The sequence below is a fragment of the Zychaea mexicana genome, assembly GCF_025766255.1.
Source record: "Zychaea mexicana strain RSA 1403 chromosome Unknown BDB00scaffold_8, whole genome shotgun sequence".
NCBI classification, from domain to species: domain Eukaryota; kingdom Fungi; phylum Mucoromycota; class Mucoromycetes; order Mucorales; family Lichtheimiaceae; genus Zychaea; species Zychaea mexicana.
Window position 1 is genome coordinate 641,471 of NW_026516671.1, and position 27,485 is coordinate 668,955.

At 42.9% G+C, this 27,485-nt stretch overlaps 11 protein-coding genes across 11 annotated transcripts; 4 read left to right on the forward strand and 7 right to left on the reverse strand.

Annotated features, from left to right (window-relative positions):
- The first annotated feature begins 843 nt into the window (after positions 1-843).
- On the forward strand, positions 844-3,011 carry BDB00DRAFT_803840 (intracellular protein transport-related protein). Its single transcript, XM_053122062.1, has 6 exons — positions 844-1,450; positions 1,515-1,736; positions 1,821-1,950; positions 2,051-2,176; positions 2,254-2,722; positions 2,791-3,011. Exons 1-6 carry the CDS (start codon positions 1,138-1,140, stop codon positions 2,794-2,796), a joined length of 1,266 nt encoding a protein of 421 aa, XP_052984001.1. The 5' UTR covers positions 844-1,137; the 3' UTR covers positions 2,797-3,011.
- Positions 3,012-3,152: 141 nt separating this feature from the next.
- BDB00DRAFT_588882 (uncharacterized protein) lies at positions 3,153-5,045 on the forward strand. The gene is made up of 8 exons (XM_053117958.1): positions 3,153-3,468; positions 3,556-3,691; positions 3,777-3,871; positions 3,945-4,169; positions 4,262-4,349; positions 4,461-4,529; positions 4,594-4,649; positions 4,781-5,045. Exons 1-8 carry the CDS (start codon positions 3,217-3,219, stop codon positions 4,835-4,837), a joined length of 978 nt encoding a protein of 325 aa, XP_052984002.1. The 5' UTR covers positions 3,153-3,216; the 3' UTR covers positions 4,838-5,045.
- On the reverse strand, positions 4,702-8,426 carry BDB00DRAFT_588914 (uncharacterized protein). The gene is made up of 6 exons (XM_053117959.1): positions 7,363-8,426; positions 7,118-7,288; positions 5,758-7,038; positions 5,604-5,679; positions 5,451-5,486; positions 4,702-5,367 (listed from the first exon to the last, which is right to left on the reverse strand). Exons 1-6 carry the CDS (start codon positions 8,347-8,349, stop codon positions 5,171-5,173), a joined length of 2,748 nt encoding a protein of 915 aa, XP_052984003.1. The 5' UTR covers positions 8,350-8,426; the 3' UTR covers positions 4,702-5,170.
- A 1,783-nt stretch (positions 8,427-10,209) lies between these two features.
- BDB00DRAFT_868342 (HAD-like domain-containing protein) lies at positions 10,210-11,550 on the reverse strand (the record flags this gene model as incomplete). Its single annotated transcript, XM_053126459.1, has 4 exons — positions 10,210-10,429; positions 10,507-10,886; positions 10,984-11,190; positions 11,287-11,550. 4 exons carry the CDS (start codon positions 11,548-11,550, stop codon positions 10,210-10,212), a joined length of 1,071 nt encoding a protein of 356 aa, XP_052984004.1.
- Positions 11,551-11,877: 327 nt separating this feature from the next.
- On the reverse strand, positions 11,878-12,530 carry BDB00DRAFT_784656 (uncharacterized protein; the record flags this gene model as incomplete). The annotated part of the gene is made up of 2 exons (XM_053120478.1): positions 11,878-12,018; positions 12,111-12,530. The coding sequence occupies 2 exons, from the start codon at positions 12,528-12,530 to the stop codon at positions 11,878-11,880; spliced, it is 561 nt and encodes a 186-aa protein (XP_052984005.1).
- Positions 12,531-14,476: 1,946 nt separating this feature from the next.
- On the reverse strand, positions 14,477-15,114 carry BDB00DRAFT_756165 (uncharacterized protein; the record flags this gene model as incomplete). The annotated part of the gene is made up of 2 exons (XM_053118887.1): positions 14,477-14,793; positions 14,886-15,114. 2 exons carry the CDS (start codon positions 15,112-15,114, stop codon positions 14,477-14,479), a joined length of 546 nt encoding a protein of 181 aa, XP_052984006.1.
- Positions 15,115-18,296: 3,182 nt separating this feature from the next.
- BDB00DRAFT_589310 (uncharacterized protein) lies at positions 18,297-19,239 on the forward strand. Its single transcript, XM_053117960.1, has one exon. The coding sequence runs from the start codon at positions 18,541-18,543 to the stop codon at positions 19,042-19,044; it is 504 nt and encodes a 167-aa protein (XP_052984007.1). The 5' UTR covers positions 18,297-18,540; the 3' UTR covers positions 19,045-19,239.
- BDB00DRAFT_803850 (uncharacterized protein) lies at positions 19,233-20,750 on the forward strand. The gene is made up of 3 exons (XM_053122063.1): positions 19,233-19,951; positions 20,049-20,100; positions 20,182-20,750. The coding sequence occupies exons 1-3, from the start codon at positions 19,616-19,618 to the stop codon at positions 20,709-20,711; spliced, it is 918 nt and encodes a 305-aa protein (XP_052984008.1). The 5' UTR covers positions 19,233-19,615; the 3' UTR covers positions 20,712-20,750.
- On the reverse strand, positions 20,679-21,606 carry BDB00DRAFT_925828 (RNAse P Rpr2/Rpp21/SNM1 subunit domain-containing protein). The gene has a single exon (XM_053128819.1). The coding sequence runs from the start codon at positions 21,560-21,562 to the stop codon at positions 20,837-20,839; it is 726 nt and encodes a 241-aa protein (XP_052984009.1). The 5' UTR covers positions 21,563-21,606; the 3' UTR covers positions 20,679-20,836.
- BDB00DRAFT_803855 (uncharacterized protein) lies at positions 21,607-22,764 on the reverse strand. The gene has a single exon (XM_053122064.1). It carries the CDS (start codon positions 22,487-22,489, stop codon positions 21,806-21,808), a length of 684 nt encoding a protein of 227 aa, XP_052984010.1. The 5' UTR covers positions 22,490-22,764; the 3' UTR covers positions 21,607-21,805.
- A 1,507-nt stretch (positions 22,765-24,271) lies between these two features.
- Positions 24,272-26,872, reverse strand: BDB00DRAFT_756102 (terpenoid cyclases/protein prenyltransferase alpha-alpha toroid; the record flags this gene model as incomplete). The annotated part of the gene is made up of 12 exons (XM_053118882.1): positions 24,272-24,442; positions 24,634-24,826; positions 24,943-25,012; positions 25,106-25,129; positions 25,238-25,382; positions 25,474-25,603; positions 25,677-25,763; positions 25,864-25,947; positions 26,069-26,213; positions 26,329-26,495; positions 26,567-26,643; positions 26,789-26,872. 12 exons carry the CDS (start codon positions 26,870-26,872, stop codon positions 24,272-24,274), a joined length of 1,377 nt encoding a protein of 458 aa, XP_052984011.1.
- Between the last annotated feature and the right edge of the window lie 613 nt (positions 26,873-27,485).

Consider the following 27,485-nt stretch of genomic DNA (forward strand, 5'->3'; position numbering starts at 1 on the left):
AACGCGTCAAATATATGAACAGAAAAGCCTCATCAGACAGCGAGCAACATACATATGATGCGAAAACACACCATCTTAGATGTATGTAATCATTAGACTTTTGAAGCGGAAACGGTAAAGAGTGGTGTTGTAACTTTTGTCGAAGTAGGAAGCATTTATGTGCTATTTCATAGATTATGATGGCCACTTTTCCGGTTTTGTCCAACTCCTCCTAATCATCAGAAAAAAGAGTTTTTCTTCGGGGAATGTTTGAAAATGCAGTTGGATGCGTGGAGTCACACGGGTCCTAGACGAAAGGGAAGAAAAGAAGGGTAAGAGAATTTCAAGCAGCCGAATAGTACGGTACTATCTATCTCATATTATTGTAGTAAAGCAAACCACCATGATCCTAAATGCAACGGCTGAATACAGCCAAAAAGACATATCCTATAAACCATCAACAATATTTTCGCTGTCGGCGTATCACGAGACAGTAGTTTTCTCTTTTAATTTTGCATAGAAACGCACTATTCTAGTATTAGCTAATCTAATATCAAGTATAGCATATACGACTTAATAGTAGTAGTGAAAGCTAATTATGATAGGATGGGAGTCGAAGAGAAGAAAACAAACACCACGGTGTGTGTGTGTGTGTGTTTGTTTAATTCGATTTCATTGTGTTGCATAGAGGAAAAAGGAACAGCGTTACTTTGTCGGTTCTGCTACTACTGCTTTGAGGAAACAGCTGTTTTGCTGTGCGTACAACAGTGGCATAATATGGAAGCCATTGGACTTGGCTGCTGGCTTTCAATACCGTTAATTCATTTCGGGAAAGAGAGGTCGTTGTTATGTACGCTGTTGTTGCACGAGGTTCCACTTTTTTTTTCCTGGCAAACGACAGCGTGAATAATAGCTTTTCCCTTCTCCTCTCCCTTCTCCTCCAATAGGTTTCGACGCCATGATTAGCGCATTCTTCATCTACAACCAAAAGGGAGAAGTTCTCATCTCGCGCCTTTATCGTCATGACCTAAAGTAAGCTGATACAAAGACAACCAGGGGCAGCTCATTCGTAATGAAGGAACATCATTCCATAACAGGCTGTTTACCTATTAAAAAGGCTCATTGCCCTCATACACATATGTTGATATATGGGATTGTATGCACACTAACAACGCTTACACACTCATACTCTTTTCCTCTTTTAAAAGACGGTCGGTGGCGGACATATTCCGTATTCAGGTCATTTCCAACACGGACGTACGTTCACCCATCATCACGCTCGGTTCAACTTCGTTTTTCCACGTTCGTCACGAGAATCTTTATATCGTTGCCGTAACCCGTTGGAATGCCAATGCCGCCCTCGTCTTTGAATTCTGCTACCGCATGGTTAATATCGGCAGAAGCTATTTTGGAAAATTTGATGAAGAAGCCGTGAAGAACAACTTTGTGCTTATTTACGAGTTGTTGGATGGTAAAGCATCATTTTTGTTGTCATCTATGTGTTGCCTTCATTCTGAGCTCCATTTGGTTTATAGAGATTCTGGACTTTGGATATCCACAAAACAGCGAAACGGATACGTTGAAAATGTACATCACAACGGAAGGAGTGAAATCCGAACGAGCAGTGGAGGATTCAAGCAGAATTACGATTCAGGCAACGGGCGCTATTTCTTGGAGACGGAGCGATATCAAGTATCGAAAGAACGAAGCATTCATTGATGTCATTGAAAGTGTGAACTTATTGATGAGCAACACTGGTATGTTACTTTAGAGGGTAAGGGCTCATATAGAGGAACGACTTACTCATCAGTACGCGCATTTTGTATTCGTTTTTACACTAGGCACTATCTTGCGTTCGGATGTTGCGGGACAAATTTTAATGCGAGCTTATTTGTCGGGTACTCCCGAGTGTAAATTTGGACTGAACGACAAGTTGCTTCTGGATAAGGATGTTGTGAATAATCGACCAAAGTAAGAGATAAAGCAAGACTAACATCAGATTGATATGGGGGAGCAGATGGAGAAAAGTTGTATCATGTGGATCTATGTTACTGACAATAGATGTTAATAGTGCACGACGAGCGAACGCTGTGGAGATTGATGATTGCCAATTCCATCAGTGCGTCAAGCTCGGTCGCTTTGACAATGACAGAACAATCAGCTTTATCCCACCCGATGGTGAGTTTGAGCTTATGAGGTAAGCAAGAAAATAGAATTGAATGGTTTTGATTATATAAAGCGCGAGTCATCTGACTCATATCGGTCAATTGGTAGATATCGAACCACAGAAAACGTCAATTTGCCATTCAAGGTGCATCCTGTTGTCAACGAGATTGGTAAAACACGCGTCGAATACAAAATCAACGTCAAAGCCAACTTTTCGCCAAAACTGTACGCAAATAATGTCATTCTGAGGATTCCGACACCACTCAACTCTGCCAAGGTCGAAGTCAAAGTCGGCTCAGGCGGCAAAGCCAAGTATGCACCGTCAGAAAACTGTATCATATGGAAGATCCCCCGTTTCCAAGGCCAGGCAGAGTTCACATTGAGTGGTGAAGCAGAATTGACAGCCATGACACACAAACGTGTTTGGTCACGACCGCCCATCTCAATGGATTTCCAGGTGCTCATGTTTACTTCTTCGGGTCTTCTTGTAAGGTTCCTGAAGGTGTTTGAGAAGAGCGGATATCAGTCTGTCAAGTGGGTGAGATACATGACCAAGGCTGGATCCTATCAAATTCGGGTAAGTAGAAAGAAAGTGAAAAGTCCCACATAGCAAAATTACAAATCTAATTTGTGTCCTTTTTCTAGTTTTAAACGCACTCTTGAATCACTTTTTATCCCAACAAACGTCTCCCTTTTCCTCCAACATTCCGTACAACAAACTCTTGTAATACCCTTAATAATCACATCACTCGCACACAACCGTCACTTGTTTACACTCATAGAAAACTCAAAAATCACATAAATTAGCGATCAAACGTGGACATCGAAAAAAAAAGATGAATTGGTACCTCGCTATAGCTAGCTACTCTCGCTGATTACTACTGTGTTGTAGTTCTAGAGTTGGATGTTTTCCTGATGCTTACTGCTGTGCAACTAAGCTGCTTAAGGACATCTCGGCACAGGTCTCCATCTTCTCATTACTGCGCAGGACAAGATGAGTCGGTAATCTAAAATTAACGTATATACCACTACGCGACGCTTTTTTGCGCCTCTGACCAGACACATACACTAATGAGCGTTCCAGCATGGGCTTCCGTGTTGATCGCTCTCGGTGCAGTAGCCGCTATTGCACTTTCTGCTGATCATCTCTACAACCGCATTACGCGAAACCCCTTCAAGCCTGCAAAAAAGCATTGCTTCATCACCGGTGGCAGTACTGGTCTCGGAAAGTCGATGGCGATCCAGTTGATTAAAAAGGGAGCTAATGTGACTATTGTGGCACGTCGTCAATCTGAATTGGACAAGGCTGCACAAGAAATTGAGGTACGCATTGCAAGCTTTTATATTCATCATGTACTTTTGTTTTTGTCTCGAAGCGAGAAAGAAAGAGAAAATTTAAAGAATAAATAGGCATGTAAAATCAACGAGGAGCAACGCGTTGTTACTGTTAGCGCCGATATGACATCCAAAGAGGATGTCGTCCGGGCATTGGATGAAGCCAAGGTCAAAATGGGTGTTGTCCCGGAAATTGTATGCACTTGTGCAGGTAAAGCCCCCCGAAACGATCGAATTTTTCTTGAGATGGAACGGATACAGTTAGTAACGTCAGTGCTAATATCCATCGTGTTTAGGTGCCTCATATCCAAAGTACTTCTTGGATCACACATTGGATGAATTCGAACACCTTATACGCCTCAACTACCTTGGCCAAGCGTATGTTGCTCACGTAAGTATCAGCTGCAATAAAACAGTCTACTTGGATAGATAATCAATAGTTAACTTATTTATTTTTGTAACAGCAAGCAACACTGTTGATGCGTGACAATGGAGTCAAGAACGGCAAGATTATCTTTGTTTCATCTATGCTGGGTCTTTTAAGTTTCACAGGCTACTCCACCTATTCTCCCACTAAATTTGCTGTCCGTGGTTTGGCTGATACTCTTCGTAATGAGCTTAAGCGATACAATATTGATGTGCATATTTTCTTCCCCGGAAATATCGACTCGCCAGGTTATGAAGTTGAGGTATGGCATATAATAAGAGCTACCGGGAAGGATTATCTATTGCGGTTTGGAAACATTGAATGACACCTCTTTCTTTCTGTGTTTCCAATTAGAACAAGACAAAGCCTGAAGTGACCAAAACCATTGAAGGAGCAAGTCCAGCCATGGATCCCATGGATTGTGCTCAGGCGCTTATAAGCGGTTAGTGTCTTTACCTTCCTGCTGCTCAAAAGAAAAAGGGACGCACCGTGCGAGCGTTCGAATTACACGTTATAAGATCAACAGTAGTCTTACAGGAGGAAAAATTCTTAGGTTTAAATGCAGGCCATTATATGATTACAACCGAGTTCATTGGCGAAGTTTTGCGATGCGCTACCCGAGGTTAGTAATTTTTCAGGTATAAAAAGTGACAGAATGTAACAATACATCCACTTTTTTCAAATAGGTGTAAATCCATCAAATAATTACGTTATCGACTTCCTTCTGGCCATGATTGCACAGGTAAATAATTACAGTAAGCTGTGGATAATACCAGTGTCAGTGGGGTTGAACGGATTCAAAAGCTCCGTTGGCGACCAGGTATTACTCACACAAAGATTGAAATAACCTTATTTTTTTTAAAAAAAAAATAGCCGGTTGGATCCATCTATGCTATTTTCATGGATTATGTCGCCCGTCAGACAAAATGAAGATCAAAATACAAGCAATAAAGGGACAATTGTGCGTATATTTTATACTTTAATGGATGTTAATAATACAATGGAGGTTTGTTTGTATGAAAATGCATAAACTTTGTACTACATGAAAATGACGGAGCAAAAAAATAATGTTATGCATTATGTAAGTTCTAATTTTCTTAGGCTACATATGTACATATTTGCTGAATAAGTTCTTTTTGTGCATGTACAAGGAAAACGGTCGGAGGGAAGGGTATGTTATATAGTCAAAAGAGAGGTAGAGGTGTGGATCTTAAACAGTGTGTTTGTTGCCACGTTAGTAGGTGGAGTATGAGGGGTGAAGGATCATGGAAATTTTGATGAGTTGCCTGGGCTGGTAACAGCATTCTCCAGCGCTATCATAGCTTCTTCCCTATACTTATATTGTAATGCTGCGGTGTAGCTGGCATACTGATTTTGCAAGGTATCCAATAGTTCTTGATATTCGTCCTGGAAGCTTGATTCTATCGATTCCAACTCACTTTGTATTTTGTCGCTGTATACTATTATACGATAAAGTTACGGTTACTAAGGTCATGTCACATCCGTTATTGTACTTAAGATTTTACTGTTCTTATAAACTTACGCTTAATTTCAGCTTCAGTAGCATTCTCTTTGAAAACTAGAATAGTTGGAGAATAAAATATACAAGGGGTGAATGTCTGTTGTTTGTTTCCTAGATCCAACAGCAGCTACTACTCTTACTGCTACTGTCTGAGTACGGGTATTATGTATTTACCTCGAGAGAGTCTTGCAGCTTTGGTCACTTCCTTTTGCTTCCGTTCCACGTTAAGCGCCTTTGGATAGGTCAGTAACTAAGTAATATAACAAATGAGATTAGTATTATTGTAGTGGCAAGGATATTTAGGCGCATCATCAAACTTTCTTTTTACCTCTTTAATCAGTTGTCCAGCACGTTTTTTGAAAATATCCAAATCCACCGCAGGATCTTTCCCAGCAACATCCAAAGTGGGATCTTCATTCAAAACGTCCAAGGGGGTGTTTTCTCCAACGACATCCAACAGACGGTCTTCATCATTAACAACATCCAATGGACGGTCTTCGTCTACAACGTCCAACGGACGGTCTTCAACATCGTTCAAGGAAGGGTCCCGGTCGATAGACATCCTTTCATTTACAACATCTTCTGTACCCTCATTAACTATAGAAAGAGCCGCGATGTTTCCTTTCTTCTCAACATTCTTATCCTCTTGACACTCGACTTCTTGCTTGAAATTACGCTCTTCTTGTTGCTGATGTAGTGCTACGTTGGTCTCCACTGCCGTATCTGGAACTGGTGTTGGTGGCTGTACTGCTGTGAGCACATCTGCCTCGTTTTCATCATCATCGTCGCCGACATCTAGTATATTCACATCGCTGTCCTCGTCAGTGCTATCATTTAGAATGAAGGGCGATTCTTGTGTGCCGCCTCCAGACATAAGTGTGGTTCTTGTTGTGGTATTTAATGGTGACAGGGACGGTAAAGGTGGCGTCTTGCTGTTGCTCGTAGTAAATGTAGTAGTGCTAACACGTTCAGCACCGGGCAACGATTGCTCCAATTGCGCCTCGTTGTTGCTCGTAGCAGTAGCAGTAGCAGTAGCAGTATTAGTAGTTGTAGCGCAGCCATTTTTTGGGGCCGGCAATAACGGCTCTGGAGGCGTGTTGTTGCTGATTGCAATTGTAGAAGTAGAAAGGGTGGTGGTGGTAGAGACATTTTTCGGATTGATCACTGACGGCCCATGTGAGGGTACCATGATGTTATTTGCAGTAGTCGTAAAAGTAGCAGTGCAAAGACGTTTTGGAACACGCAATGAGGACCCCAGAGACGCTGGTCTTTTTGTCTGCCTTGAAGACAAAGAAGAGCGGAAGAGGGACGGGATAGCTCGAGCAATAGATTTGCGTGACATTCGTTCAGTATCATCGAGATCATGCCATGTGTTGGAGGCGTACATTGTATTTTGGAGGAGCTTCTTGTGCTTCCAAACGGTTTTCCAGTCGTCAGTATCGAGGTCAGCTGCGCCTTGACATAGTATAGGAAATGCACGTTCTTCGATGGTGCCTTTAGTGATCATCCACACACTGCGTTTGTCGCCGTCAATCTTTGTAAATATAGCGTCGGAAGGTAATATACGAATATCGAACACGATAACAATGTCAATGGTTGGCCGGCTAGACTATATATATTTTTGTTATGTGGTGTGTTCATATTAATTTTTCGTAACCGCTATCCGTCACATACATTCAGGAACATACCCATTTTTCGGTTCTATCCTTGTCCGTGGAGAGAAAAACCCCATGGTCATTCTCCCAATTGTCTTCCAGTATGACCGGGATACGCTCGCATCGGTAGTCGTGGGATCGCAAAAGTTGACAGATAGTAGACTCCGTGTTGTGATTTTCAGTGATTATGGCAATATCAAATCCCTGCCATTACCACACCCCCATTAGCATTATATATATTATCGCCACACTAATGGTTGTATTATATAAACATTTACCGCTTGCAAGCCTGCTATCATATCTAGCAGTTTAAACAAGAGTGATGTCTTGCCCGACTGCTTGACAGCTTCTTCGGGATCTTGCGACCCATAATTATCTTCAGAAACCTCAGAATCTGGATGGTTTAGAATATTCAGCAGCTCTTCGAATCGATTTCTCAATGTAGAACACGTTCGATTGGTGGTATTGGTACCAGTCTGAACTGCATCATCGCACTTTGTTTGTTCATACTGTGTTGGTCGTGCAAACATCATTTCAGGCAGTGATACCGGCGGTAGTGATGATGATGGAGGTGGAGTAGGTTGTCTTATCGTGGTAATCGGCGCTGGAGGAAGCGGCTGTTCCTGCTCCGTAAGCTGACGATGTTGCTCTTGTCCTTGCTGTCCTGAAGGAAGAACAAGGTCAGGTGCTGTACTCTCTTGCTGCTGCTGCTGCTGCTGATGTTTTTGCTCCTGGTTTTTTGGAACGCCTTTCTCTGTTAAAGGAGCAGAATCAGAATCACTCTCAGCTACAGGTATACTCTCTTGCTGTTGCTCTTGTTCTTGTTCTTGTTGAATGCGCTTCTCCGTTGTGAGATTAACGTGCCTCCGATCGTCCTCGACTGCTACTGCTATCTGGTGTAGTTGTTCTGGAACTTCTTGCAACAGTGTCTCTTCCAAGCTTTCGTCGACTGTTGTTGTCATTACTGTTTCTGCTACAGTTTCTTGTTCGCAATCTCCACTGGCTGGCGTCAAAGTCGTTGTCGTAGTAACGTTATTTGCACCGTCAGTAACAGATCCATTCAATGTCGGAATTGTTTCCTGAGCGCGTTTGTTCCACCACTCTGTCCATTGTCGGGTATAAGCGTTATCACTTTTCCACTCGATCCCGGGATCCCTATATTGAGCAGCGATCGGGATGGAGGTATCAAACAAATTCAATCCAGATATTCGGCGTAGACGATCGAGAAAACGCATTGAGGACGGATCTACGATCTTGGTGGGCATATACTACAGTGGGGGAAGAAGTTGCGCAATAGAAAATGGAAGAAGTGTAGTCGGAAGTTCCTGGGCTTACATTTTGGTCAATCAGAAGGCTGTATAAGAATCCTTAAAGCAGCCAATGACAGCTCTGAATAAGCTTTTACGTGTAACACTTCAAAATACTGGTGCATGACATTGCTGTATCACCATCATATGCCATAGTAGTGTCTCTAGTTGAAAGAATCAAAATGCATAATATCAACGACAATATTGCAGGGGTTACAGGTGCAAGGACATAACTTTTATGCAATGCATTTTTTATACAAGGTCCTTTTAAAATGCGTAATGATATTGCGCATAACTAATACACGATTTATCACTTACGTTTTGTTTGATCACTAATAGAATGTTTGTATGGTAGACTAAGTAGTAGTATGCTCTGTCAAAAGAAGCAGCGTTAAAGATAAAGGGATCCCTTTGTGTGCGATAAAAAGGAGCCCATTCTCTATTTACCAGTGGTCATTAATGGAAACAAGCTGCTTGTAAGGTGCGGACAGGAACAAGACAAGACAAGAACAGAAAGACCGGACGAGAATGTGCTAGGTGCTTTCAGCAAGAACAAGACTACAGGAATGAGACCCAAAGGTAGGAGACCAGATGGTGAGAGAAGAGACGAGGAACAAGATATAGGAAGGAAACAAGATATCTGACTGATGTTTCATTATTCAAAGACTATGGTGTATATACATGGAATTTACTAATGCGAATAAACGGAAAGATTGGTATCAGGGTTGATAATTCGGACGATGATGATGGATGATATTGTTACTTGGGGATTTAATGAGTGATCATCGAGGTTGAGGGTGATCACTTAGTAGAGGTCGACTCCGTTGGATTGTTGGGCCTGCAAGACATGTCTGGGCTTTATAACAGTCATTTTGAATAAAAAAGTAACAACCCATAAAAATACCCAAAATCACTTACGAGCTTTCTACGCACACTGCGGACAGGGTACGTCATCCTCACTATACGGTAATACATAAAGGTCAGGGGGATGTTAGTCGTTGATAAGAAATTGTCGTCATGCCAGGTGCACTTACCTAAGTGAAGGCGCCGCCGGGCAACACAGGACTCAACCAGAGCCCTGCTCTTCAATGGTAGGCTAGCAACCGATTATAATAACGAAATTCTCACACGAATGACAACTTCTCACACAGCTTCACAGCATAAAAGCACAGCTCACATGACGCTACCCTGTGCAGGTCAGTGCCCGAGAGAAAGAGAGCGAGAGAGAAAAGAATGTTAGACCATTGGTTGCAAATAGAGAATCACTCATCGTGACGATCAAACAGCAACTGCAATGACAGAATGTTAATAAAGTCATACGTACAAAAGGCCAAAAGCAAAAAAAAATGATGCGGGGCAAGCGCGTTGAAAGTTAGGAAGAAATACCAACGTCTCGATGTGTCGTGCAGTATGCTACTATTATAATCTTTTTGATTATATCAATCACATGATTTCACTAGTGTCGTCAGCAGTGTTATGACAGTTCCCATTTGATCATGGAGCAAAGTGACTAGATGATGTCAATTACAAAATATACACAATTTTTATTTTCTAAAAACAATTTTATAGTTGTTGCTGTTGTTTGATTCTAAAGGTCGTCTATGAAAAAGAGCGGAAAAGAAACGCTGTCTTAGCAACAAAAGAAGATTGCTTGTTGTTGTACTTGATGCCCATATACCATATTGGATTAGTGATGGACACTATGAGAATGATGGATGATGCATACTTTTTTAGAGGTAGGATGCCTGCAACAAAGGTGGATGGATTAATCAACGTTAAAACGATGTTTTCTTTCTTCTTAACTTCAAGGGTCTCTTTTTAATTTTCAGTAGTCAATGGATTTGCAAATCTCACCCTTCTACTAGCTGCTTCCATATCGCTTTCGGAAATGTTATGCTTCCTATCGTCTGAAGGGATCTCGTAGACGCCACCCAGGATCAAGTAGGGCCGGTAAGCGAACAATGCAAGTTCCTCCATGGAAGTAACGCCAGAGAGCACGAGAACAGGATCGATTTCGGAACTGATACCGGCAACAATACTAAATAGACATCAAAGACTAGGTTTAGATCTTGCAATTACAACTCGAAAGCCATGGAAAAAAAAAAGAGTACATACTCAGTATCCATGCGATCACCAATGATACATGTTTCCAGGCGACTCAATCCGAGAACTTTTTGAGCATAACGCATGATCAATGCCGAAGGTTTACCGCAGAAGAATGCCTTGGTGCGTGTCACTAACTCGACACAAGCCGTGAAAGCACCGCATGATGGGATCTTGTTACCCTTTGAGTCCAAGTTCTCTACATCCAAGTTGGTGGCAATCAGCTTGGCACCTTGCTGAACCAGCTGGACGGCTTTGCTCAGCTTTTCATAGTTGTATGAAGGACCTTCGCCGAGAATGACATAGTCTGGATTGTGATCGTTCATGAAAAAGCCCTTGTCATACAACGAATAAGCAAGACCAGGCTCGCCAATCACGTAACAAGTGCCACCCTATAGATGATAATAATGATAATAATACCCTTGTCATTAGCCCTTTCGTTTTCCTCTCTCTCTTTTCATATTAGCCTTGAGAGCAGACATGGCTTACATTGGGCGATTGAGAGCTGAGGAAATAAGCAGTTGCTTGACCGGCAGTGAAAAAGTGATCCTCAGTCACTTCAATACCGAGACGGCTCAGCTTTTGTTGCAATTCACGTGGCGTGGGTGCAGAGTTGTTTGTCAAAAACAGGTACTTTTTGTTGTTTCTGTTCAAAAAGTCGACAAGCTCCTTTGCACCTGGCAAAAGCTTTGTGCCCTATATACGCATTTCAACGTGACGGTCAGAAAGAGAAGGCCATCGTAGCAGGACACGAGAAGAAAGAAACGTGGAGATACTTGCGTGGTAGATGACACCATCCATATCAATGATGAAGCCCTTCTTTTGACGAATGTTCTCAAGGCGCTCGTTATGGATGGCAGGGTTCTTCAACAAGGCCCAGTCCTTTTGAACAGATGCCGAGTTTTGGCGCTGTCTGTCGCCTTGATCGTGTGTATTGAGATTGTGGGCAAAGTCGGCAGCAAGGTCTCTGCTGATGGAGTCTTCTTCCGGGTTGACAGAATCAGTGCTTGGCTCACGGATCTCGGGGTTCTTTTGCTGTTCTTCTTTACCAGACATGATGTACGACTGTTTGATTACTGTGTCAAAGACGGGAATTGGAAAGACAAATGTGATATACCAGGGAATAGAGGGTCTCTTTTTTATTATCGTACAAAGTGGAGGGGGGTTGGGAAGGGTAGAAATGTTCTGTTTACTGGGGTGTGTGGTGTGTGGTAATGTAGTAATGCTGAGACGCGCGGTCATAGAAATATCCATCAAATAACGCAACAACCCATGAAGAAATCTTTTGATGCAACGGTACGTATTGTAGAGCATAGCGCGTTATGCGTTGAGGTAGTAGGTAGATAGATATGCTGTATTTATGTTGTCATGGTTACGTCAATCTTATTCGTCATTTTCGACGGCCCGATTCCATTCTTCTTCTTCCTCAGGCTTCATCACAAATTCCTTGCCACCCAAAAGCGCGCGTAACTTCGACGTCTGTCGCGGTACGATTACTTTTAATCGATCCGAGAAATCTTTAAACTACATGGTTGGCAGTTTCATTTTTAGTTTTTTAACAAGTACCTCTCTCTCTCTTCCTCAAATCATTATATTATCTCGGTTTGAAAACTTACGTTGCTCACATCCAGCCAATAGCCTATTCCAACAGCAAGTATACCGGCGCCACCGAGTGCTAAGAGTGATCCATAACCCAGTGCTTTGAAAGCGAAAAACCGTGCTTCTTGTTTTGCTACGGCGTATTCTGCAGGTGTCATTTTCGGTGGCGTGTATTCTGGAATGTTTGATTTTGGTGATTGAGGTATTGACAATGTTGCTGCTGGTGATGCCGTCGTGGTAGTGGTATTCAGGGTGGTGTTTGTGGTCGTAGTTTTAGCAGTAGCTGCTGTTGCAACTGCTGCTTTTGCTTCTGCAGCTGCTTCTTTGGCTTGTTTTCGTTTCGTATGCCAGATCGCACCCATGAGACCCGCTCCAAATGCGCCTGCTGCACTTAACAGTAATCCTCGAGTCTCGATCTTTTCCGGTTCATTTCCCATTGCAGTCTAGAGGTTTGTTGTTGTCAAAATTCGGAAGTATACTTAAACCCGGAAATCAAAGAGAGCCCGAAGGTTGACAGCGGCTTAATTAAAGCAGTCATTGTAAAGTAACTACGCTTTGTATCTGATTATTAATACCTACTAGTGGTATACATATTTTTTTTGTTTTGTATGTTCAAGCTGACTAGTATCATTACTGTATCGCAAGTAAGAGAGTGCGCTTCTCCTATCAACTGCTTTAGAGAAAGTATGCGTGAGCTTGATTTATGTGGGTTACTAGCCAGCATTATGTGCGTGAGCTGTCACATACAGATGTTGAATTGCCAAAATTGAACCTCTGCTACAATAGTATCTTCTACCAGGATTGAAGAGATAAGCATGTATCTGTATTTTCCAGCAGCTACTAGAATGTATGTAATAGTGGTAGTACATACCACCAGTTGACGCCTTACACGTGGTAGTCCGCAAGTTTCTCATCACGTCCCTGTTCTTCCCCTCTTGGAGGATCAAACATCACTCCTCCATCATTCCTGATATGTGTACCTTATTGGACGTTTCTCCTCTTTTGTCCTTTTCACGTCCTGAGCAACACCCCCTCCCTCGCGCTTAGTGCTAGGGGGTGAGTGTTTTTATGCAGAAAAGCACTACCTGTGCTCTTCTTTGCCTGGCTTAAAGCACGAAAAAGCTTCTTTATCTTGAACGCTAATTCACACTGGGCATTAGAGGATGCATAATCATTATCAATAACCATATGACAGAAGATGATTTATTTGTTACACTTTTTTCAGCTTTTCGGTGTGGTGATGACAAACATTATGCCATCCCATACACACATTATATACTGCAACTGTTTTAACCAGTTGATACGCTATAACTAGTATAATATTCTCCTATTTTTTCAATGTGCTGTGTATTCAAGTACATACACCAAAGAAAGAGAGAAAACATCGATGTAATGAGATCGGCGAACGAGGGTTTGAGATAAAGAAAACATGTGTTTGTGCATGAAAATATAATAAAAATACAACAACACATAGCAATACTAGCAAAACGTAGCAAAAGAGAAAGAAAGAACATGCACAATTATTATCATTGCTTATACGTTTTATCTAATGCTGCATCATGGTATCTAGTTACTATAGCAGTGAAGGAGAAGGGGCGATCCGCTTTTTCATTGATGATCCGCTTCTTCATTGTTGATTGCTGCTGCTGTGTTTATATAGTATGCATAATGATATGTACTAAAGTAGACTTTTCAACAGGCATCACAACGTAACAACAACTTTTTTTGAAGGGAGAAGAGGAAAGGAAAGGGGGCTATATTATTATTTACCTAGAATTAGGGTAAAGTCAAATTAGGAGATTGACGTTTTAGAGTTGCTGTTGCTGTTGTATATAACGCTAATACAGTGAATGCTTGAAACAGTATCTGACATGTGATGAAGATTTCGCTTAGAGTTTAACAAAAAATAGAAACGTGGTTTATTATTATGACCTCTATGATACAAGAAAGGATTTGTTGGTGAAAAGCAGAGGGTTAATTATGATTTGATGAGGAAGAATTAGTCATAGAAAGAAGAAGGTGAATGGATTAGAATCGATCTTATGTAAGCTTTCTTTTTGCTTGGAGAAATATTATTTTTAAAAGGCAAAAAGATAAAACATTGAGGTTGCTATTACTGGGAAATAAAAGGGATCAGGGTGGAGATAGGTAATATGGTGCGTAAAAAGAAGAAAAGATAAATGATCTCGATGTTTTGGTGCTGTTGGAGTGTGTATGTTGTGTGTGTGTGTGTATGTGTTTTTTGTTTGTTAGAAAGGAAAAGGAAAGCATGCAAAGAAGAAAAGATAATAAAGAAAAGAAAAAAGCAGAAGATGGGCAGTGTGTTGCTAAGTAAGTACTAGAATGTGATAAGGATAATAATGGTAGTGTAAGGTTTCTTTCGTTAGAGATTGCAAAAGTTTGAGAACGGATGGTACGAAGAATGGTGAGGAGGAGGATGGTGTGGTGGATGGTGATGCTGAAGGCGGTGCTGATGATGATGTGCAGCTGGAGGAGAAGGACCAGTAGGTGGTAAGGTGCTGGAAGTAGTAGCAGCAGTGGTGGTAGTTGCCGAATTATCGGGTCCGCGTAGATTGTCTCCATGACGCTGTTTCTTTTCCTTGACTCCAGCATTACTATGACGATGGATGCGGATATGTTGGTTCAGATTATCTGAACGCGAGAAACGTTTATGACAGCTCTGATAAGGGCACTCGAAAGCTATAAAGTGCAATCACACGTATCATTCTTAGTATACACATGATCTCTAATACAACACAGACGGCGAATATGAATACAAGAAAAAGCTTTACGTTTTTCCAAGGTGTGAATGGATCGAATATGGCGTTTCAGATGCTCGGAACGTTTAAACACCTTTCCACAGCCTTCGGCTTGACAGGTAAACATGCGTACGCCGTGCGTGGGTATGTTTGATACCCGACGGCCGCGGGATCGAGGCTGTGGAGGGGGCGGAGGAGGCAACGTTTCATTTGTTGCTGGAGGAGCTGGTTTGACGTAGTCTGGCGGCGTGGTACTCCACATTTGATCGCGACCATTGTTATTCATGGGCGCTGCTGCTGTGCCATTACCAGGAGCGCAAATGTCATGCATAGTGGCACGTCGGTAATTGTTGTACATGTTTTTCGATTCATGGGTCTCGAGCGACAACGACATTAGGGGCGACACGGGAGTGACCGGTCGAGAGGAGGAGGAAGATGCAGAGGAGGATGAGGAGGTGCAAAGATGACCAACAAAGTTCTGCATCATTCCTGCAGTGGGGCTACTCAAAGCACGTGGTGGTCTACCATTATTACTACTATCTCTGCCAGCTCCTTGGATGACCGTGCTGTTGTTGCTGCTGCTGCTGCTGTTGCTGCTAGTGGCAGTAGTAGTGCTGTTGGTACTGTTGTTAGTGTTGGTGCTAGTAGTACTGTTGCTATGGTTTATAGTGTTGCCTACATACGGATATCCAAATCCATCGTAAAACGATGCTTCCCGGGATGGCTGCTGTTGCTGTTGCTGGAGAGGTCGAGCAATGGGAGACGATGGTGAATATGGCATGTTGAGCGGATGCAGACTGGTCATGGATGTCATGGGAGGTGGGGGAGGTAGCATGCTCATGGATTCTTGGGATACTCGGCTCAAAAACGACGGAGAGGATGTGGAGGCAGTACTTGTTGCAGTAAATGCTTCACGCTGAGGTTGTTGGCTTTGAGAATGATGCAGATGGTGACCGTTTTGCTGATGCTGATGTTGTGGATGGGAATGACGTTGGTGATGGCTGTTGTTGTTATTGTTATGATGGTGGAAGCCCTCGGTCGATGAAGGAAGTGCAGCTGCTTGCGAAGAAAGCAATTGGGCGTAGCTAAACATGCATTGCGACTGCGATGGTTCTTCTTTCAAATTATTAACGGTAGCCATGTAGGAACGGGTAGTAGTAGTTGTAGTAGTAATAGCTGTGGTAGTATCTGTATTAGTAGGAGCAGTTGTAGTAGTAGTAGTCTCAGCGTCTGCCAGTTTGTGTTGGTTGTTGGATGAAGACAAGGAAGTGAAAGAAGAGGAAGAAGAAGACACTGTAAATGTTGGTGATGATTGATCACCGTTTGCGGGGTCAGGATGAACAAACGTCAATGCGCTCTCTTGCGCGTCATGGACCAAAGGATTGATAGCAGGGGATGACATATGTTCTTAGGAGAAGGCACGATAATCAGCGAGTGTTTTTGGGAAAAAAGGGGGGAGAGGAGCAGTAAAGAGGAAAGTATATAGCTTTTCCGAGCGATGTTTATAGCAAAAAAAGAGAGAGTAAATGTGGAGTGTATGTGTGAGTGTAATAGTAATAATAGTAGTGGTAGGAAGAAGGAGGAGGAGAGAGAGAGAAACAAAAGAGAAGAGAAACATAGTGCGTGAATTATATAAGGAGAAGAAAGGTTAATGAACTGGTCAGTTTGTTATAACACAGTGTTTGTAAAGTGTGTTTCTTAATGCAGGATCATCTTTTTTCACAATATATACAAACTTTTTACTGTACACAGACGAAGAAGCACATGTTCTCTACTGCTGCTTCCAACGAGCAGCCGTGATCGCTTATTCCTCACGGCGGCACTTATCCATAACAATAATGACGACAATAAATATTAATGATAATAGTAGTGGAAATGATAATAACAATAAAATTATTAAGTACACAGACACAGGCGCAGCAGCAGAAGGGGGAGAGGACCGATTTAAAATTGCTGATAAAGAACAAGAAAAAGAAAACTTATGATCAGGACCGGCAAAGACATAAGAACGGCGATTGTTTGCCAAGTAAAAAAAAAAGAAAAAAGTTGAGCACAAGGGCACAGGATCGGCGTTTCTTCTCGTAGCAGAAGCAGTAGTAGTAGTAGTAGTAGTAGTAATAGCACATAGTCAGAAGAACAGGAAGAGAGAAATGCGGATCAGGGTTCTTCTTAGATAGACAACGGGAAGCTCAAGGATGGAGTGAGCACGAGATGCTCTCTGTATCCAGAAAAAAGAAGGGATAGCCCGCACACACCCCACAAGGTCCTGTGTGTTATACACTCTTTTCTCGTCGGTAATAAGCGTCACGATAAGCATACATTATGTGGTTGTGGTGGTGCTGGTTCATCAATTATGTTATTAAGGAGTCGAAAAAAGAGATACTGTCCCAGTGTTTGCTATTGATGGACTCCTTATTAACAGTAACTAGTACATAGCAAGCTGCTGCTGCTGCTGCTGCTGCTGCTGTTGCTATTTCCATTATAAAACAAACATTCTTGACAAGCTAAAAGGCGTCTGAATCACGGTACACTACTCGAGACAAGGACGCCCCGCTCGTTTCGATCGCCTGCTGCTGCTGATATACACAATTGATTGGCATGCATACAAAAGTACCAGCATCATCATCTCATCATGGGCGTTTGCGTGAGTGAGGTGCATCGTCTCTGTATCGGGGCAGATGACCCTTGATAATTGCCTAGACACATACAGTGACGCAGGACAATAATGATGACGGACCGCCAACTTTTGGCAGCTAGCTTTATCCTTCTGAAAAACCTTGGCACGACAAAGGCATCCTGCTGGCCTTGTTTTGCAATATGTAGTGGAATACACATTATTCAAAGAACCTCTTGTTGTTCCAAGAATCCCTTCCACATATAAAATTGTGCAACACAGCCTCCCACTCTTCCCCAAAGAAACCATCCTGCCATACCGGCTTCCTGTCTGGTACATAACACTCTCCTGGGGTTCGCTTGAGTGTGCAAAGTGTGAATATGTGAGCGACTGTGCGACTGGTTGATGTTGTGCATGACAACATGGTATTTTTCGAGCTACGACAAATGTTCTATAGTGTTCTTGCGAATATTCTCTGCTTGTTCCTCGAAATCGCAGTGTAACGGCTGCGTTTTTATAGCTGTCCTTTTGTCCTTTATCCTTTTCTTCCTTTTTTCTTTCTCTCTTTCTTCCTCTTTTGACCATTTGTTTCCAAGTTCTTGTACACTTCTTGTATGCTACTATACTGGGGCATGCGCTCCTAATTCCTTCTCTCTTACCTTGGTAGTAAGGGTCAAGATCTGAAACGCTAATGTTTGCAATGGTGTTTTCTTTTTTTATATCATTGTGTCTATCATACAACCTACAACAATCCCCCTATTCCCCATTTCTGCAGATCACGTTGCGCCTTGTCATTGTCAATCTCGAGCGCTACTAGAACCTCTTGAAAGAAGAAAAAGTAGTGTTATTCTACCTTTACAACACACACCACCACCACCACCACCACCACACGTTATCACGTACACCACCGCACACCTTTCCACCACAACCACCAACGTCCTCTTAAACCACCACCCGGTTTCCAATAAACATTCACTCACTTCTTCTCTCTCCCCCCTCCCTCGTCCCTTGTGTGTGGGGGAAGAAAGAACAAAAGTAGAAGTAGAGAAAAGAGTATCTACGAAACAAAAACGTATGAGCTACTCCATTGACGACGACCCAGCAGACTATTCAATAGACAGCCGTGCAACAAGAGTCCCTATAACAACAACACCGTCATTGTCATCATCATCATCATCATCCATAGTACCGATATTACCAACCACAGCTGCTGTCACTGCTGCTACTGCTGCTATTAACCTCGCTCCAGCTGCTACTACTGCTACTGCTACTGCTACTGCTACTGCTACTGCTACTGCTAGTACCACGTCCACTTTAAACACGAGAGAAACACCACCAGCCGCCACGGCAAGTGACCATCATCAAGTGAAGGCTTTCTTAGCCAGCTGCAACCTTTACCAGTACTACAATGTCATGATCCACGAAGGATTTGATCAGCTTGAAGCGGTAAAAAGACCTGCTCAGATCCGCCTTGCTCAGCAAGAAAAAACGCCGTTTCCCCGCTTTCCCCAGATCCGCTGTACTCACACTCTTGTTTCTGATTCGTTTTTAAATCTATTTCATAGCTGCTTGAAGTGACCGAGCATGATCTGGAACAAATGGGAGTCAAACGAGGACACCGACGGGTAAACCATACAAGAGAAAAAGAGCAAAAGAAGTAAATAAACTGGAGATGCTTAAAGCGTGTACTTTATTTAATAGCTGCTGCAGCGGGCCATCTCAAATATCAAAGGGCTGCCCAGTCTCTCGCCGCTGTTCATCAACAGCCAAAATCTAGACTATTTTGGATCAAGTGATCAACATCATCATCATCATCATCACCACCAGCAGCAGCAGCAGCAGCAGCAGCATCCTCATCCGGAAGGAGGTAACGTCTGTGAGCTTCTAGTCCTCCTCCTCATCCGTCTCCCCCTTTTGCCCCACACAATGTTTTTTTTTCCATCGAGCACACACACCACCTCCTAACCGTCGCTTCCTTTCCCCAAGAACACGTCCCTTCTGCATTTCGGATGTTGAATACTAACGAACAACGTTCTTTCTTGTTGTAGATCTGGCGCGGGACCAATCCTCTTCCGTACTGCTCACACCACCGGCATCCCATGCCTCTTCTTCTGCAGGCGCAGTGAGCCATCGTGCATCCGTGAGCTCGATGAGCGGCGGTGCCCAGACCAGCTCCTCAAACGACGAAGACATGGTGACAAGCGAGAACATCCACAAAATGTGGAAACGCAAGTATCGACGGCGCGCCAAGGCAGATGGCAATGCACCCAAAAAGCCTCCATCGGCATACGTCATGTTCTCGAACGAAGTCCGTGCGGAACTCAAGGAGCAGAATTTGTCCTTTACGGCGCTTTCCAAGATCACCGGTGACCGTTGGAAGAACCTCAACCCAAACGAGAGGAAGCTCTATGAAATCAAAGCTGCCTATGCAAAGGAGGACTACATACTCGCCTTGTCAAAGTATGAAGTGACGGATGAACACAGGGTAGGGTCCGGCTCTTACTAGTACGATTCGTTTTTGCTTTTCCCCCTTTTTTACTAATGATGTCTCTCTCTCTCTCTCTCTCTCTCTTTGTGTACAGCAATACCAGCAATACTTGAATGAGTTCCGCATGCGACATGACTCGCCTGGTGGTATGTAAAAGAGAGAGAGAGAGAGAGAAGGACGATCCGTGGAAACTCCTCATAATAGCCTTCCTCTTCTTTTCCAAGTAGTAAAACCGAGAAAGCGAACACGATCGATTGAACGCAGATTCGAGTTAGCGTGCATGTCCCCTTGCGAAAGTATGGTCTCTGATCCTCTGTCTGCAATCTCCAGCTCCACTATCACCACTTCCGGGACGATTGCGACAGCGAGTAACAGCAGCAGCAGCACCACCACCACCACCACCGCCACCGCCACCAGTGAAACATCAGCATATCCTAATTCCATATTACCCAGCAGTACCACTGCAACGGCAACCAGTTTTATGCGTGCTGCTCTCACTCCCGCGCCTACTACAACGAGTGGTAGTGCTATGAGCACGGGTGCCGCGGCTGCCACAACCGGAATCACAGCCGAACAGCTGGCGCACCCACCAGAACCTCGCATTTATCCGTACTGGTTACTCAATAATGACACTACAAACGACCAAGCGTCATCCGTCTCTTCTTCGTCCAATCGGACCCCTGGCGATGTAACATACGCAGCAACAGCAACAGCAACAGCAACAGATCACTCACAAGACAACGACCCTTCCCATTGAAAAGAAAAAAGCTGTACAGTTTCCATGTAATAACACACTTCAAGATCATCCCAAAAATATAATGACGTATATTGCTATTATCTTATTTACATTCATATTGTTTTTTTCTCTCTCCTCTCCTTTTTCTATAACGAAGATAAAAAGTCACCCAAACCTCCACCTTTCTTTTCGGCCTCCTTTGACTGTTGCCGGTTTGCAATCATTGCCTGCAGCTGGTTCTTTTTGTTGTTTTTGTTCTTTTTCTTTTTCTTGTCGATGCCAGCTGGCTGTTGTTGTCGGTGCAGTTGTTGTTGTTGTTGTTGTGGTTGTGGCGGTTGCTGAGATGGTTTTGAAGAGGGAGAGGGTGGTGATAAAGAAGAAGAAGAAGAAGAAGAAGAAGCTTTTGCTGCTAGCGTCGTTTTCATTGTTGTCGTTGTCGCTGCCTTGGTACCCGATGATGGCGCAGCCAAGGATGATAGATCAGCCTTGGGGATCCCCGGAGCTGATCCTTGAAACCTTTTTTTATGCGTGCAAGCATTGCATTGATATATCAGCTGATTTTTGCGCTTCTTGGTGCTGTTGCTGTTGGCATTGCTGCTCTTTTGTTTCTTATCCTTTTTGTGCTTTGTATCACTGGAAGAGGCCGTCTTTTCCAGCTTCACTGCAGTGTTGTATCCGGGAACATAGATCTGACCGCATCGTGGACAACATGCACGGGTAATGGATTTGGCCGGCACAAGATCTTGTTGTCGTAAACACTGTTGAAACTCGCTCATGTAAAATCGAGATAATGCCGGGCATTGTGCAAACACTGCATGACTTGCTTGAAACAGGAATTCCATTCGGCTTGATTGTGCCTTTACTTCAGTCATTATATTATTATAAAGAAAGAAAAAAGAATAAAGAGAGAAAAGAGAGCTAAATAATATATGTGTTTTTTGGCGGGCTGTGAAAAAAAAAAGAAAAAGAACTATTTACAATACAAAGAGATAGAGGAGGGGGAAACATTATTACTAGTGAAGGGGAAAAAAAAGAAATTTTTCTTTTGTGGTTTGTTATCGTCGTCGTCGTCGTCGTCGTCCGTCTCCGCAGTACATGATGGTTCGTCTTTATTCTCATGATACTCTGGATGGCACAGGTCGAGCGAGCGGGTGGTATGGGTGACTGAGCCGACGAGCATTACTAGTGCTATTGGTGGTATTCGCAGTGTTGTTGTTGTTATTATTAGGGTAGCTATTAGTATCGGTTATCATCATCGTCATGCTGCTCCCATCACCGGTATGGTTATTGCTATTGCCGTCCTTGGACATGGTAGTAAATGGCGCGGGCAACAGACGGTTCATACTGTTCGGGGTATACGAGGATGATGAAGAAGACAACGACGAGGACGAGGACGAGGACGATGACGAGCCAGCAGCAGCAGCAGCAGCAGTAGCAGCAGATGGTTCGTCGTGATCAGGTGGCTCGATCCAAGCATCTGGCTGCATCACGCGCGATAAGCGGTACTTGACGCCGAGATACGAAATATAATTTGATTTTGGGAATGCGCGGACGCGTTTCACGCCGGGAAAGTGAGAGTCTTGGATATCGACGAACGTGCCGCCAAGATTCAACGTATGCTCTAGCTTGTACTGGTTATTGGCATCGAACGGAACCCATTTAACCTCCATGAAAACGAGCCATGTAAAATACCCGGTCCGCTGGTGTCGGGTCACTTGGGGCGGTGTGTAATCCGCAGAGTGTTGCAGCGCATGTTCAAAAGTATACGGGTGATTACGAATATTGTTGCTAACCGTCATCCTATAGGTACATCAATACGGTAGAAGAAGAAAAAGAAAGAAACCCAAGGTGGTGTGTGTTGTTCGTTTTCAGGCGTCTTGTTGTGGATGTGGATGTGTCTGTGTGTGGGTCTTTGTATATACGACTATTACTTTGTTTTTAAAAGAGAAAAGAGGGGGAGTGGATAGCGTGTAGTAAGTAGTTGGAGAAACGAGAAAGAAGAAAGCGAAAAAGAGAGAGAGAGAGAGAGAGAGAGAGGAAAGAGGCGGAGGTTATGCATTGGTCCTAAATAGACACACATGGACAGTCGTACAGGCAAAGCATCTCGTAAGACGCTTCCAGCGCATGATCCAATATCCCATTCATATCGTGAGAAATCATATAGCCCTCGTCCACCCATCCCACCATTACGTCCTCATTGCTTATTCCTCTTTCTTGATGCACTCACCATGTACTCACCATGCACACGCTATACCAGTAATCAATGGAATACGTTTCTCTCGTTTTCCTTGGAACAACCTTTTTTTTTTTTGATCCTTGTCCACATGTGGCTTCCCCGATCTCTCTCTAACTCTTGTTCCACGACACATTCTTTTTGCTACTACAAGATACTGCAGTACATTGTGCAGTACGTACTGGGGCAGGTGTGATTACATATATATATATATATATATGCTCTCTCTTTCCTATAGTGTCTGTCAGCGATTCGGCTGTTTCTCATCATGCTATCTTGCATTTGTATCAATTACCATGGATGCTTCCAAGTGTGGTGGTGAGTATAGTTGGTCTATCTACGGCGATCTTTCCTCTTCATAGGGTTCACAACAACAAATACTGCCATCAATACCAGTTTGGAAAAAGGCCCATGATGGTAACGTGCCAGAGTCAGACGACACCATATACGGAAGGACCCGCCGTTTTACAATATTATGCAGTGCCATTTCAAGATATCATACACACATACAAACCCTGTCTCTATTGAGCTATTGTTCACAGCCCAGTTGGAAAGGCCTTGTTTGTTGGGGGTGAGGTGGGAAGAGCAAAAAGAAAGGATAGTATGTATGCAAGGGGTTGAGGCAGGCTGCTTTGTTGATGACAATGATGTAGCTGGTATGAATATGCCCTGTGCGCATGACGAAGAAAACGCAAGTCAATCTATTTTTTCCTCCTCCGACAGAATCTCTTACAACCGAAGATTTCCGTGACATTTATATTGCAATTACCAGATAAATTATAGCAACAACAGTGACCTGCTTTTTATCTTCAATGCCCTTCAGTACATGCATATACTCAACAAACAGTTGATTGAGTATTATGTAGCAGTATGTAGGTTATTGTGAGTTGCTGAACCTCCTTCATGTCTTCACAACGCATGAGTCCGATTCACACCGGAACCAGAGGGCCGTTACATCTGGTGGCACGGGTACCAACGCACGTACAATGATGAACCTTCTTCCTTGTGATCCAGAACAAATATCCCAAAGTCAGATGAGCTAATCACAGCCTATAACGCATACAGACATATGTAAATGCTTTGACAGAATCCATTTTTTTTTTTTGGGCGAGACCTTTTTTTGGGGGCGAGACCTTTTTTCTTTTAGCAAAATTGAGAACCGCGATGGCCCGACGAAAGTGTTGCTTTGGGAAAACTGAGCCCTTTTATTGAGAATGAAGCCAAGGCGCGTGTTAGCGGTAGTAGCCGAGTAGTTTACTAATACTTGATGATGTGTGATCACACGGGACTACATCTATCACTTTTTAAGAAGAGTAGTAACATTGTCATAATGACGACGATGAGAACTTTATTTCTTCTTTTTGCCACCTTCATGATCTTCTTTTTCTTCTTCTTCATGGGCAGGTTCTTCATCTTTAGGAAGAATATCTTTGATCGGATCGATTTCCTCGCGATAGAAATAATGAATGATGGATCGAGTCTTGTCCATTCCGATGTTATGAATAGGATGTGTAGGTGCCTTTATACGCATACGCAAAAAAAAAGGATCATTTGTCAGTCGATTATATGCTATGTATTATATCCACACAGTAACAGACGGTCCTGCCCCCTTCCGTATCCTTTCTCTAACAATGATCATCAACACCAAACCTCAACCGACTATCCCACCCCCCCCCAAACCCCAAACCCCAAATCCTGACATCATTTTACCAAAATGTTATCAACTTCGCCCATGGCCGTAAATTCATTGGCACAAGTCCACATGAGCGACGCAATGCCTCCAGCCAAAGAGCTCGCACCTCGATCTCGAATTAATTGCGCCTTTTTAAGATTGGGGGTAATGAGGTGCTGAGCAGTGGATAAACCGGATAGACAGTAACACGTATGATAGTAGTCTGCTCCTCTGTTCCAGAACATCCAAAAGTTGTTAATAGTCACGGGAATGAGGTGATAACAAGTCAAAAATGGCGCTGGATCCATATAATAGACATGCATGAATAAACGGACTGTTAAACTTACTTTCCCGGTTTGTCAATAAGACCTCCATATTTTGACTGACAGCAGAGAAGAATATATTCTTGTAATGCCTCTATATATAACATAGTACTGGTTAGTGAACGATTCGAATGGGCCATATTATACAGCAAGAAAACCATTATTAATGCTAAGAAACCGAGTTTACCTCGGTCAAACATATAATCGAAGCCTTTTGTGTGGGAAAACATCAGAATTTCAGTTATTAGTGTCCGTGTGTATGGGTAATCTTTTCAATTTTTAATCTTCCTCTTTGTTATTCTACCCAAGTATTACTGACCTTGAGCTTTTCCTTGACGTAGCATTTCAGTATGCAATAGGGGAAAACTACCTGCGCCCCAGAAGGAATAACAGCCATCCACTAATTTGTTTGTGCGTCCTTGAAATCCACCCTCCAATCCCATTTGTCGTTCACTACACCATTTCTACAACAACAGAGACATATCCATTTAGCAGAATGTACTACATACACGTATAGCAGGAAATAACAAAAAACAGCTCGAGGGAACCGCTTACAATTAGTTTATCCATATCGAACTTTTCCATATGTCCAAGAATTTCCATAGCAGCCACTCCACAGAAAGTATATCCATTATGCGCTTCCTTTCCCGGGTAGGGTCCGATGCCTCCCTCATACGTTTGTGCCCTATGATTCGTTTTCAATACCGTTTAAACAACAGATCAAAACAGACTGTGCTTCCTGTTCCTACTCTCTTTACCGGCAGATAAAATCAGAGCAGTTCTTTGTCAGTTCGGGTGTCAGTAAATTCGTCAATGTGGCTACTGAGAGCGCACAATAAGACCCTCTGTTCATTTTATGATACGTTAAAGTTTAGTTCGTGGGAAAAATAAACAAGCGCTCTATTTCACTATTCCCAGCCAATTGAAAGAAAAGGAAACCATTACCGAATATCAATTTCGCCGCCTGTGTGCATTGTAAAGGATCCGTCTGGTTGTTTCATACGCATAAGAAACTCGTACAGGGATTCTCTAATGAAAACCAAATTTCTTAAAGTATAAGAGCAATAATAACTTACAACCACTAACGATGGTAACCGCTTCCCATAGCAACGTATAAGTCCTGGATTTGATATCCTCGCCTTTTCTTTACCTGTCAATTACATCATATGCTTCTTTGGTCCCGAGAATCGCTAATGAATTGACGGCTGCATAAGTTGTTGCGAGATGTGCAATTTGATCCGGACCACCAGAGAAGCCGCCTTCTGGATGCTGCCATTTTGCAAGTGTTGATATGCCTCTTTGTCGTAACATTTAGCATGCAACCATCGTTATCAACCAACCCTCCTATTCCCTAATATTATCTCTGCCCTCCTGATCCATTTTTTTTTCTGAAACGCACGTATATAACACACCTTTCAATAATTTCCGGGGTAATTTCGGCTTCGAGGAGATCCAGAGAATGTAAGATCCAATACGTCAACCAAGGTTTACTCGCATCCAAAGAAACCATCCAACGGCTCAAATTGTTTAAACCGCGTTTCAGATATGGTACGTGATTTTCCCTTTCCAGTCGTATACTATTTTTTTGTTCGTTGATGTTATTTTAAAGCCGTGCTCTCTTCTTCTCCTTTTCTGCTGGAAATCATACCTCTCGAGTGATTGACGATAGACATTGTTGGGTGCATAAGGTACATAATGTTCCAATACAGATTCTTCGGTACGTTTCTATATAGGTAGGATCGCCGGTAAATTCAGTGTAAGTTTCTACGATCGGAAGCTTTACCTTCCTCTTCCAATCCTTCCTTGGTTCGAGTTTCTCCTGCCTGCGCAGCCCATAAACAACGACAACAACAAAAGCAGTAATAGCAACCTGCGCAATAGAAGAATCACTAGGAAGGCCGTCGTCCTGACATCGTAATTGTGCAAGCGGAATTTGGCCGTCGAGAATACCCATTTTGCTTTTCAAAGCAATTACGTGTTTGTCTGAGAAAATAAAAAAAGAGTGTTCTGACTTCGTGTAAAGAAGGGAGTGCAAAAGAAACATGTCGTATCTTTCGAGACGCGCAACAAAATATCCTGACTGCCGCCTATGACTTTTTTTGCCTCTCTCCTACACATGCTCTCGCATTCATAGCTCTGCATAAGAACGACAGTTTATAAAATCCTTTTTGCCACATATGCATGACAAAAGTAAAGAGTCTGGTAAAACTGAAAGTGTATACACAGCCCCTGCGGCATCAGTGTGTTCTTTTCTGTCATCATAGAAACGTGTACTGATAAAAGTTGTCCTTAAAAGTAGTAATACGACGCGAAGTGTTCCTCACGACCGACGAAAATATTATGCATTCATCGACCTAGTGTAGATTTTATTAGCGTTGTTGTATTACACGCACTACCTATCATCATGTGCATTGTCAAATAAACCATCCATTGCTTAACTGCCACTTAGTCTCGCTTGGGAAACTTTTTTTTGTCAGATGTGATAATTATTAGGATAACCTATTTGATCAACTACTACTTTTACATCCACTTTGGCATGTAACAGAGAAAGGTTTTCCTGAGTTTTA

What these genes read in the sequence shown, in the direction of transcription:
- BDB00DRAFT_803840 (XM_053122062.1), top strand. Translation starts at nt 1,138, where the DNA reads ATGCACACTAACAACGCTTACACACTCATACTCTTTTCCTCTTTTAAA. An exon ending in TATTTACGAGTTGTTGGATG is followed by an intron (nt 1,451 to 1,514) that starts GTAAAGCATCAT and finishes TTTGGTTTATAG; the next exon opens with AGATTCTGGACTTTGGATAT. An exon ending in GTTGTGAATAATCGACCAAA is followed by an intron (nt 1,951 to 2,050) that starts GTAAGAGATAAA and finishes AGATGTTAATAG; the next exon opens with TGCACGACGAGCGAACGCTG.
- BDB00DRAFT_803855 (XM_053122064.1), bottom strand. Translation starts at nt 22,489, where the DNA reads ATGACGGTTAGCAACAATATTCGTAATCACCCGTATACTTTTGAACAT.
- BDB00DRAFT_588882 (XM_053117958.1), top strand. Translation starts at nt 3,217, where the DNA reads ATGAGCGTTCCAGCATGGGCTTCCGTGTTGATCGCTCTCGGTGCAGTA. An exon ending in TGCTCAGGCGCTTATAAGCG is followed by an intron (nt 4,350 to 4,460) that starts GTTAGTGTCTTT and finishes AAAAATTCTTAG; the next exon opens with GTTTAAATGCAGGCCATTAT. An exon ending in TTCTGGCCATGATTGCACAG is followed by an intron (nt 4,650 to 4,780) that starts GTAAATAATTAC and finishes AAAAAAAAATAG; the next exon opens with CCGGTTGGATCCATCTATGC.
- BDB00DRAFT_925828 (XM_053128819.1), bottom strand. Translation starts at nt 21,562, where the DNA reads ATGACTGAAGTAAAGGCACAATCAAGCCGAATGGAATTCCTGTTTCAA.
- BDB00DRAFT_803850 (XM_053122063.1), top strand. Translation starts at nt 19,616, where the DNA reads ATGAGCGGCGGTGCCCAGACCAGCTCCTCAAACGACGAAGACATGGTG. An exon ending in AAGTGACGGATGAACACAGG is followed by an intron (nt 19,952 to 20,048) that starts GTAGGGTCCGGC and finishes CTTTGTGTACAG; the next exon opens with CAATACCAGCAATACTTGAA. An exon ending in GCGACATGACTCGCCTGGTG is followed by an intron (nt 20,101 to 20,181) that starts GTATGTAAAAGA and finishes TTTTCCAAGTAG; the next exon opens with TAAAACCGAGAAAGCGAACA.
- BDB00DRAFT_588914 (XM_053117959.1), bottom strand. Translation starts at nt 8,349, where the DNA reads ATGCCCACCAAGATCGTAGATCCGTCCTCAATGCGTTTTCTCGATCGT. An exon ending in AGGATAGAACCGAAAAATGG is followed by an intron (nt 7,039 to 7,117) that starts GTATGTTCCTGA and finishes AAATATATATAG; the next exon opens with TCTAGCCGGCCAACCATTGA. An exon ending in TACTGAAGCTGAAATTAAGC is followed by an intron (nt 5,368 to 5,450) that starts GTAAGTTTATAA and finishes ATCGTATAATAG; the next exon opens with TATACAGCGACAAAATACAA.
- BDB00DRAFT_589310 (XM_053117960.1), top strand. Translation starts at nt 18,541, where the DNA reads ATGAGCTACTCCATTGACGACGACCCAGCAGACTATTCAATAGACAGC.